Source organism: Citrus sinensis, chromosome 9, assembly GCF_022201045.2.
Source record: "Citrus sinensis cultivar Valencia sweet orange chromosome 9, DVS_A1.0, whole genome shotgun sequence".
Taxonomy (NCBI): Eukaryota; Viridiplantae; Streptophyta; class Magnoliopsida; order Sapindales; family Rutaceae; genus Citrus; species Citrus sinensis.
In genome coordinates this window covers 33,333,246-33,344,074 of record NC_068564.1, presented here as the reverse complement: position 1 = coordinate 33,344,074, position 10,829 = coordinate 33,333,246, and the positions used below count along the sequence as shown (strand labels likewise).

Genomic DNA, 10,829 nt, shown 5'->3' with positions numbered 1-10,829 from the left:
GGGACCTTTTCGAGTATGTTCTCTTTCAGGTGCTTATTATTTTTTGACTGTTGTGGATGATTACTCCAGACATACATGGATTTATCCTATGCGGTTTAAATCAGACACACAAAATTTTTTAAAATCTTTTTGTGCTTTTGTTTCTACACAATTCAATTATAAAGTTAAAAAGGTTTCGCACAGATAATGGCAAAGAATTTACTTCCATGCATAATTTCTTTAAGGATGAATGAATCCTTTATGAGCATAGTTGTGTTTCCACACCTCAACAAAATGGTGTAGTAGAACGCAAACATCGACATATTCTGAATGTAGCCCGAGCCTTGAGATTTCAATCTCATTTGCCTCTAACCTTTTGGGGTGAAAGTGTTCTTACTGCAGTTTATCTTATTAATCGCATACCTACACCCTTACTCTCTAGAAAAACACCATTTGAAATTCTACATAAAAAGCCACCTACTTACGACCATTTGCGTGTGTTTGGATGTTTATGTTTTGCTACTAATGTCGAACCTCAACATAAGTTCGATCATCGTGCCCGTAAATGCATTTTTGTTGGGTATCCTTCGGATCAAAAGGCTTACAAAGTTTATGATCTAGAAACTAAGAAGATTTTTTCTAGTCGAGATGTTATTTTTCATGAGAATGTATTCCCTTTTACACACTCCAAATGTGATATCAATCATAATTTACAAGTTTTGCCTTTATCTATACCAGACCATGATGCTCAGTTAATTCTCATCGTTCCACAAGAAGACAATACATCCAATGAATCTCAACCTGTACATTTACATAACCAGCCCACTCAATCTACGCTAAGAAGATCTGATTGAATCCGACAACCTTCCACTTGGCTCCGTGACTTTCATTGCTCACAGGCCACTCGGTTGTCCCCCAGCTCAATGTCATCTTCTGTGCTTCAGTCTCGGCAAGGTACACGTTATCCTTTAGTTAATTTTGTCTCTTATAATAATCTTTCCTCTTCTCATCACTCCTTTGTTGCATCTATCTCTAGTTCTGTTGAACCTAACACATTTGCCCAGGCTGAGCATGATCCCCAGTGGCGTGAGGCCATGAATTTGGAAATCGAAGCTCTTGAAGCCAATGGTACTTGGACTCTTACTACATTGCCCAAAGGGAAGAAACCAATTGGTTGCAAGTGGGTCTATAAAATAAAGTATCGTTCTGATGGCACAATAGAACGATACAAAGCGCGACTGGTAGCTAAGGGATACACTCAGATTGAAGGGATGGATTATCAAGAAACATTTTCCCCAGTTGCCAAACTTATTACTGTGCGATGCATTTTGGCTATTGTTGCTGCTCGAAATTGGCCTCTCCATCAATTAGATGTTCAAAATGCCTTCCTTCATGGTGATCTAGCTGAAGAGGTATACATGCTTCCGCCACCAGGTTATAGTCGACAGGGGAAGAACTTGGTTTGTCGACTTAATAAGTCACTCTATGGATTGAAGCAAGCTTCACGTAACTGGTATTCCAAGTTTTCTTGTGCCATTCGCAAAGCCGGCTTCAAGCAATCTATGGCTGACTACTCTCTCTTTACTAGAGTGCATGGAGACTCATTCACAGCAGTATTGATTTACGTTGATGACATGATAATAACAGGAAATGATCCACCGGCAATAACAACTCTAAAAAAGTTCCTTGATGAACATTTTATAATCAAGGATCTTGGGAAGCTAAAGTATTTTTTGGGAATAGAGGTGGCTCGTTCCAAGAAAGGCATTTGCATCTCCCAGCGTAAATATGTATTAGATATACTTGATGATATAGGACTCCTGGGAGCAGCACCAGCTTCTTTTCCTATGGAAAAAAACTTGAAGCTTACGCCATCAAGTGGTGACCTTCTCAAAGACCCATCAAAATATAGAAGACTTATTGGTCGTCTCATTTACCTTACAATCACAAGGCCTGATATTAATTATTCTGTACATCTTCTTAGTCAGTTTATGAATCAACCCCGCAAGCCACATTTAGATGCGGCAATTCGAGTCCTTCGATACTTGAAAGGAACACCGGGACAAGGACTATTTTTTCCAGCAGAAAATAATTTGAAGTTAACAGGTTATAGTGATGCAGATTGGGGAAGTTGTCCTACCACAAGGAGATCAGTTACTGGATACTGTGTATTTCTTGGTCCTTCCCTCATCTCTTGGAAAACCAAAAAGCAAACAACGGTTTCACGGTCTTCAGCAGAAGCAGAATATAGAGCCATGGCAGCCATTACTTGTGAGCTCACTTGGTTGAGATACCTCTTCAAAGATTTGCAAGTTAATTTCGTGATCCCTGCTAAGCTCTATTGTGATAACCAAGCAGCATTACACATCGCAGCAAATCCAGTGTTTCACGAACGAACAAAACACATTGAGATGGATTGTCACGTGGTCAGAGAAAAGATTCAATCTGGGCATGTTGCTACTGCTTTCACTTCATCACAAACTCAAGTTGCAGATTTATTAACCAAGCCTCTTGGAAAAGCCTTATTTCATACTCATCTTCGCAAGTTAGGCATCATTAACATCCATGCTCCAACTTGAGGGGGAGTGTTGAGATTTGCCAAGATTATGGATAGTTATTGGCAAGATTATGGACAGTTGTTCTGCTGCAGTAATGGACGTAATTTGTTAGTCAACTTTCTCTTATAAGCAATTTCCTTTTCTATTGTGTACAGCTAGCAATCAATCTCTTCTTTTTAGGCTTTTAGTTAGCTGACGCTTTTGTATATAAATGGTGTATAACAATAATAATGAATATCTCTTTTCCCCCTTTTTTGACACCGATCGATACCAACCTTAACCGGTGGAGTGGCCGAAAATGGAAACGGAATCCGGGTTGGGTTCGCGGGTATTGTGATAAAGAGAAATGGTATTTTGATACATGTGCGATATAGAATAACAATTTGTAAATAATAAATAGTATAAGGTGCTAATTAAAATATTTATATAGATGCGATGGAAATTAATTTAATATTTATGGAGAAAATTTTAAATAAAATGAGTAAAACTAGTTCAATGTAAATTTACAACAAAGCTGACACAAAAGACAAAAGCAATAGTACCGTAGCCGGATCTAGGGGTGGGCAAAATACCCGACCCGATCCGACCCGACCCGAAAAATTTCGGGTTCGGGTCGGTTCGGGTTGTTATTGAAACCCGAACGGGTGAAAAATTGCAAACTCGATCGGGTAGTGATCGGATCGGGTAAAACCCGATCCGATCCGAATACCCGATCAGGTCGCACAAAAAAAAAAATTCACTAAACCTATAAACACATCACACATCACACATGCACACACCAGACACCACACACACGGCCACACACAAAGTTACAACTCAAAAACAATTGGCTAAAAAAAATTGACAAATAAAAAACAAAATCAAATTATAACCCACGCACAGCCACACACAAACATTGAAACATATCTTCGCTGCCTTCACAGCCCTCATCCCCACAACCCTCACGACTTAACACACACACACAAATATCACAAAAGCCAAAAGCAAAGCGGCAGCTAGTAGCCAACGCAGAGAAGAGAACGGAGGAAGCGCAGCCAGCGCATGCAGCCACCTAACCCGTGACTGGATCTACTGCTCCGCGACATCCGTAGATACCAGATCTGCTGTTGCCAGATATCTACCGGATCTGCTGCTGCTGGATCCGCTGCGCTGCTATCGGATCTGCTGTTGCTATCGGATCTGCTGCTGCAGCCTCCACCATCACCGAGTTCCACCGCGAACCGGCAACCCGAATTCTTTTCTTTTTTTATGTTTTGATGGGATAAAATAATATATTATATATTATCTATTAATTGCTAAGTATATGTATTGTTAAATGTTAATAATAAAATGAGGGAAATTCTTGTATGGAAAATTTTAGAGTTTAATTTATTAAGTCCGTGGAAGCTTAAATAATAAGTATGAATTGATTTCTTTTGTTTTGTTTTGTTTTTAATGAATAGATTAAGCAGATTAAGCATTAAAATTAAATATTTTGCATTTGATCCAAGCTTCCTCTTCACCCGATCCGAATTAACCCGAATTTAACCTGATTATTTGATCCGATCCGAATATGTTCGGATCGGGTAACAACTTCGGGTTGAGTTCGGATGAATTATTTTCTAACCCGATCAACCCAAAATCCGATCGGGTTGATCCGAACCCGACCCGAACCCGAAAATGCCCACCCCTGCCTGGATCCATCTAAAAATTAACGGAGGTAAAAATAACTTTTTATTATAAATATATATAAATAAAAAGATCCTCCAACTCCCAGGTTTAACTTGTGAGCTTGGTACTAGTGGACAGTGGCTCACTGGCTCAGCATAGCATGCCTCTATGTCCACCCACGTATCTTCGAATGATATCTCCAGTTTGTACATAGCAGTTACAGATCTTTATTGCGATGATTATAATTGAAAGTTTTGTCACGGCAATTTCAATAAAATTCAGACCAGTAAATACACATATTCAAATTATTATTTTATTAAACATACCTACCCAAATTAACTAATTCAAGAATTTAAAAAAATGTGCACATCGAAAGAGTCGAAGGAACATTAAATATTCTAAACATATACATCATTGACAATAGTTTGGAAGCAATACTGTGTTGAATTATTTTAAATTGTAATTTTTTATTACAGGTGTATTAATAATAGGATAAATTTCACTGTACCCCATTAGTTAAGTACTCTCTTCTTTGGCAGAGCTTATTCTCGAAACATGAATTGTACTTGAATTGGCAAAATCTATATATATCAGGGAAAGTAGTTAGCTGTATATTCTTAATCAGTCGTTCATTTCCATTTTCATGTTTGTATGAAACTTTATTTTGGGTTTATTGGTGAGTAATATACTCACGTGCAATTGTTAATTTTGGCTATCGTGCAATTTGTTGGAATAGCTGTGCAATTGTTAATTTTGGCTATCGTGCAATTTGTTGGAATAGCTATTAATTACATCTCTAGATGCCCTGTATCGCGCGTGTAGGCCAAAATTTCTTCATTAACTGTTTGTATTTGTCAAGTTTATGAGAAAGTCGTTGATGCAAAGAATTTGTTCTTTTGTTTTGTGAAGCGATATTGCCGTGATGGTGGTGACGATGGCTGAGTATGTGTGATGGTGGCTGCCAATTGTGGATCGCAAATGGTTGTGAAACGATGGAGAAGATAAAGCAGTTGTTTTATAGAGAAATGAATCACAAATAGTTGTGAAAATAAGAGGAAGGGAAAGTAGTTGGAGCTACCGTTACTTTTGCCGTAACCGAGCCAAAATGTCGTCGTTTTAGGAAGAATTAAAGCAAAAAAAAAAAAAAGGCTTCATTTGCATGAGTTTTAAGATTTGACCCGGGATAAATATCATTTTCATTTGTTTAATTACATTTGACATCCTCCAAATACCTTTCGAAATTCCTTTTCTTGTTTTTGCCTCATTAAAATTATTTAAAAATTAAAGAGTTCATATGCCCCTATTTTAATTCTAAAAATAATCCTAATTTCTTATTCATTAAATCCCTAAAATGTTTGCACCCGTTTTCTCTTTCTCTTCATAAATTTATATCCCTTTCTCTCTCTCATTTGCTTTTCTCTCTGTCTCTTGTCGTGAACTCTCTCCCGCCATCAGCTCCCCAGTAAAGGTGAACATGAGCTTTGTAACCATCATATAGCAGGCCCACTTTCAAAAACAGTTTATTTTTTTTAATTAATTTTATCCATATCTTGTTTTGTCTTATCTAATAAATAAATGGCTTAAAGTGAAATATTGAAAATGGGCCTGCTACTTTCATACGTGATCAGAGAGGAGCTGTTGGCGAACCTCAAAAGGATAAGTTTAATTTTTATTGAACCCCTCCATCATTCTAAACTCCCTTCTTTGACAATTTAAAGATCAGTAAGTTTGTAATAGACGAAAAAAAAATTATTTGAAAATGGAATATTAAAACTATAAACAAATATACGGAATATAATGGCAACAAAACATGTTCAATGTTAATGTTTTGTTCAAACATTTATCTCAATCCCAAGTCAAGATGATCGATTACATATATAATAATATAAGCATTCAAAAGAAAACAAAAAAGAGTAACCCAAGTGCCAGAGTCTTAGAAGCCAATGAAGAAGATGAGTTCAATCTTAAGGAGGAACATCCACCTTTCTTGCTTCTTGGCCGAAGAAGATCACCACCACCGTAAACTCCTCCTTTATTTGCTTTCTTTGATCGATTATTGATGACTATGCCTTCCTTTCCTTTTGAAACTTTAGTCTCTAAGTTAAGTACTTCACTTAATCCCTTAATTGCTCTTGATTTTTTTACAACTTCATACGATTTCAAGATTTTGTCGCCGTACCCAACTGCATAGAGAAAGCAAACGAATGATAATTAGAAAAAGAAAAGATAGTGAAGTTGGAGCTTCTTTAAGTAGAAAAAAGATTTTTTTTTCCTCAAAAACAAAAAAAATAAAAAAATAAGTAGAAAAAGATTTGTACTCTTGATGAGTTGCTTATCATTCGCCAAGGGCCTATAATCACCACCTTTTGAAATCAAAGTGCTTTCAGAAGAAGAAGAAGACGAGAGAGCATTGCAACAAATGATGAATAAAAAACAAACAAGTGTTACTCTTTTGATGCTGACCAGTTCCTTTTTTACCTTCATTAACGATTGGCAAATTAACTGTCTACGGATGCTGTGGTGTTTTAGGATTTCAACCTTAAGGGTTTTGTGAATGATCAGTCTTTCGCAATGTAGTATAATGACAAGTTGGCTTTCAAGTTCATTTATAGGGTTTAATCGTTAAGAAACTCTAATAAACAAGAATCATTTACAGGAAAAATTTCTTTGGTCTAAGTGATAAAGGTAATTATAGCATTAGCATGACCAAGTGTCATAAGATGCTCTTTTAATAAGAATCCAAAGACAAATTACCCAGTAATGTCGAGTCATTTGAATTTTTCTGAAGATTAAATCTAAATTAGATTAAAATAATTGAGGGATATATGCCTGGCGGTAGTAGTAAGCAAGTGCTTTCGGCGAATAATAAAATATTATGCTAGCTAGCGTGTTATTACTTGGCTAATTCCTTTCACAAACAAATAAAACAAGTAATAATATGCTAGCTAGAAGGAGGGGGAAAAAAAATTAAAAATAAAAAAATTCATTAATCCTTTTTTAAGGAATCTAAGTTAACCCAAACCCTTTTTCTTCCACTTGTCCACTGCCTTTTAGAAATAAATGACGAATAAATAATTACTTGTATACTTTTTCTCCATGACTTGAAAGTAGATTATAGATTCTTTTTATTGCATTCCCTTTAAAAGGCACAGTACTCTTTCTAGACACCACTCCAATCTTTTCCAGTAATCGAATACACAATAGAACAAATGTCAAATTGTTTTTTAAAATATGACGTGGTAAAGTCTATCTTGTGGCCGCTTTAACGATATTTGTTGTTGATCAACTCCAGAAAAACACCATGATTTCAGCTGGAGACGTTTCCAGCCATAAAGCAGGAGCATCATAATTTAGGGCTATTTTTGCTAATGAACGAGCAGTAACATTGCAAGGCCTTGGAACATGCTGAATTTTAAATCCATTCAAGCTCTTTAAGTTAGCTCAAATTGTTTCTATCATCCAAAAGATTTCTGACTTCCTCCCTTTCCTATTGCAAGAGAGATCACCCACTTTTTTCGAGTCTGATTTAATGATTACAAGCAAGAATCCAACATTTTTAGCTACTTAAATACCGAAATTTACTGACTCCGCTTCCATACGGGAAGAAAGAAAGTTAAAAATCATAAAATTGATAACTCTAACAAGAAACATTATTTAATAAAAGTTTTTTTTTTTTTCAAGAACCCTCTTGTTGATTTAATAAAGTAATTCCTTATCCAAAAGTTCCTCACTTGACAAATAGTTATTGGTGAGCATTAAAGAACAAATTTGATGGGATATATCGTGGAATCTTTTTTGTTATTAATTGTATTAGTCTCTAGTTTTGTGGTATTTCAGTCATTGGGAGGTTACTGTGTTACAGATTCTGTAACATACATACAGCAACCAATACATGCACCACAGCTGTCGTGCATGTGGAGAAAAAAAGGGAGCAAATGCTTTTGTCCGTGAGCTGGCTAAAGCATAATCTGTAAGTTCTGTAACTTAGCCTACTCCCAGTCATTGTCAATTCAACACTTCAAGCACTGGGACAGCGACGGGTGGACATAATATGGCATCTAAAAATAATTAACAGCTTAAAGAATTATGTATGTATATTAATTGTGAAACTTTTCACCGCGCGTGGTTTGACTTACCCACATGCACACATATAATTAATATAAAAAATTATTTTCTTTCCGCGCAATTATTGAATGTCTATTGTATATTAATATTTAAGCAAGCATATTATAGTATCGAAGCAAAAGTACTACCATACAAGCTACCATACACATGATTACAATATCGTAATAAAGAACAGCTAGAAACACTCGCCAATTCAAATTGACATTTATATTATAGTTTTTGAGTACAAAGGCATAGGATTTAAGAGGATGAACAAAAACCCCACAGAAAGACAAGAGTGAGTGATGGACCTGGGGTGTGTTTGGTTTGTTTGGGATTGAGGTTGGTTGGATATTTATAGTTTAAAATGTACAGTAATAAAATATTTAGTAAACACTTACTGTTGTAATTTAAAAATTATGTTGATATAATTTTTCACTTGTATAATAGAGAATCTAATATATCTTTAATAATTTTATCAAAATTATTATTTAAAATTTATATTTATTGCATATTATTAATTTTTATTTAATAATTACAACTTTTTTACAACAATTGTAATTTAAAAATTACAATACCTCAATTACAAACGTACCCCTAGTCGAGACAAATGAACAAACTATAGACTCGATTGTTAAATTAAGATTATCAAAGACTCAAGCATAAACATTATTGATTTATATATATTCTAGCTAATTACTAAATATATAACTAAGAGCACTAATTAAGTACATGGTCATTACATTAAGCCATCTAGAGGACAAAGAAACCAATTAGAAGAGAGTAGGCCAGTACAGCAGCAACTTGGAAAGAAGAGATATGACTAGTTTGTATGGCTGCCGACCTATGGCGGCGACCCCGGGTAGCAATGTAACCGCGTCCAGCAGAAGTCCGAGCCCTTTTCTTCATGTAAGTTCTCATCTTTTTCAGATCCCCGGGATCAAAGGGCGAACTATGAATCTTTCTCTCCTGGATCCAATGCATTGCCGGAGGCTGATCCTGATCGTGATGATCAGATGACCTGAGTAACTGTCTGGCCTCTAGCAGCCGCTGCTGGCTGTGTTGAGCTTGAATCACAGTCAAACCACTTGCATGATCTGAACTAATTGAAAGAGATTGAGAGATGACAAGAAGTGAAACGAGCAAAATGGCGAATGCACGACTCATCTTGGCCATTTTAATCAACTTCAAGTTCAGAGAATTATTACAATATATATAGCTTGATTGCTTGAACGTGGTAAATCACCGAAGCGAAACGAAGAAATTTATACGAAAAATTGGGAAGGGGTAGCTAGGTAGCTAGTCACGTGGAAACAGCAACGAAGCCGAAAGCTACCTGTCAAACTGATTTGCTTTTCTTATTAAATCTACCTGTCAAAACTGATATATATGCTTTTCTTATTACTTTGATTACATGAATATAAATATATGTATAGTTTATATGATATGATTCGATGGTCAAGATTTTGATGACTACTACTTTGGCGGTGGATTTGTTAATCGAAAGGGATGCAAGGTGGCGACAAAGTTTTGTTTTGCATAAATTTTGTTGAATAAAAGGGAGTGGGATGGTCGGATTAGTCATCAAAACTTAGCTCTTTTTAGGTCAATTTTCATTACTAGATTTGGAAGAATTATTTTGAAAATAGAAGTAATAAATACAAATAATTTATTTGTAGCTCAGATAAAAAAAAAATACTAATCCCTTATGAAATGTTCAACTACCTTTTTTTATTTATTATTATTATTAAATGTGTGTATGTGTAGGGTTTAGTTTATATTTTTGTTGAAAATTTATTTTTCAAATATTTGAGAGTAGAGCCAATGGGCTTGTAGCCCATTGGTGTGCCCATGCCCTCAACAACGCATGGGTTCAAGTCTCAGTGCAGGGTCATCGCTGAGACTTGTCTCCCTTTATAATGGGAGTTAACTGGCTCCTCACATTGGGGTAGGATTAATTTCCCTCCAATAATAGTGATGGCAAATTATTTTCTAGTTTAGTGAGGATTGATATTCAGGCTGTGCTGTAATATAATTACTCAGACAAGTTTTGACGGATTTCTAATTGTAAATATCAGGATCGTAACATATAAGTGTATCAAAAAAAATATTTAAGAGTAGATATTTGTCTTATCATCTTCAAGCTTCCAAAACTTCAAATATTTTGTAATAGAGAAGATTGTCCATTTAATTATTAAACCCTCATAATTACTTTTATAAGATTTGAGCACTTGCTCTTGTTAGGGGGATTTAGCATAAGATTTTTAGGTATCCAACTCAAAAGACTAGTCTTTTAAGTAGAGTGACTTATCACCTTATAAATTCAAGTATCTCCCCTTTACTAGCCAATGTGGAACACAACTCAACAGCTCTCGTAGTGTTCTCCGTGTCAATCCAGCAGTAAAAGAGATTATTCCCACGATGAAACAAAAGTTTTGGCGGCAAGAAAAGGAGAAGACACATCAAAGGAATGAGGAAAGTCAGATTACAATTTGCATAACAGCCACCGCAATAGTCAAAGGCACGCGGCATCTTTGA

General features: G+C 35.7%; 1 protein-coding gene across 1 annotated transcript; it reads right to left on the bottom strand.

Moving 5' to 3' along the window:
• Positions 1 to 5,952: 5,952 nt before the first annotated feature.
• LOC102614432 (uncharacterized) lies at positions 5,953 to 6,847 on the bottom strand. Its single transcript, XM_006473958.4, has 2 exons — positions 6,506 to 6,847; positions 5,953 to 6,370 (listed from the first exon to the last, which is right to left on the bottom strand). Exons 1-2 carry the CDS (start codon positions 6,669 to 6,671, stop codon positions 6,081 to 6,083), a joined length of 456 nt encoding a protein of 151 aa, XP_006474021.2. The 5' UTR covers positions 6,672 to 6,847; the 3' UTR covers positions 5,953 to 6,080.
• Positions 6,848 to 10,829: the final 3,982 nt, after the last annotated feature.

Coding starts and splice junctions, on each gene's coding strand:
- LOC102614432 (XM_006473958.4), bottom strand. CDS start 6,671: ATGAAGGTAAAAAAGGAACTGGTCAGCATCAAAAGAGTAACACTTGTT. Junction 6,371..6,505: donor TGATAAGCAACTCATCAAGA/GTACAAATCTTT, acceptor TTCTCTATGCAG/TTGGGTACGGCGACAAAATC.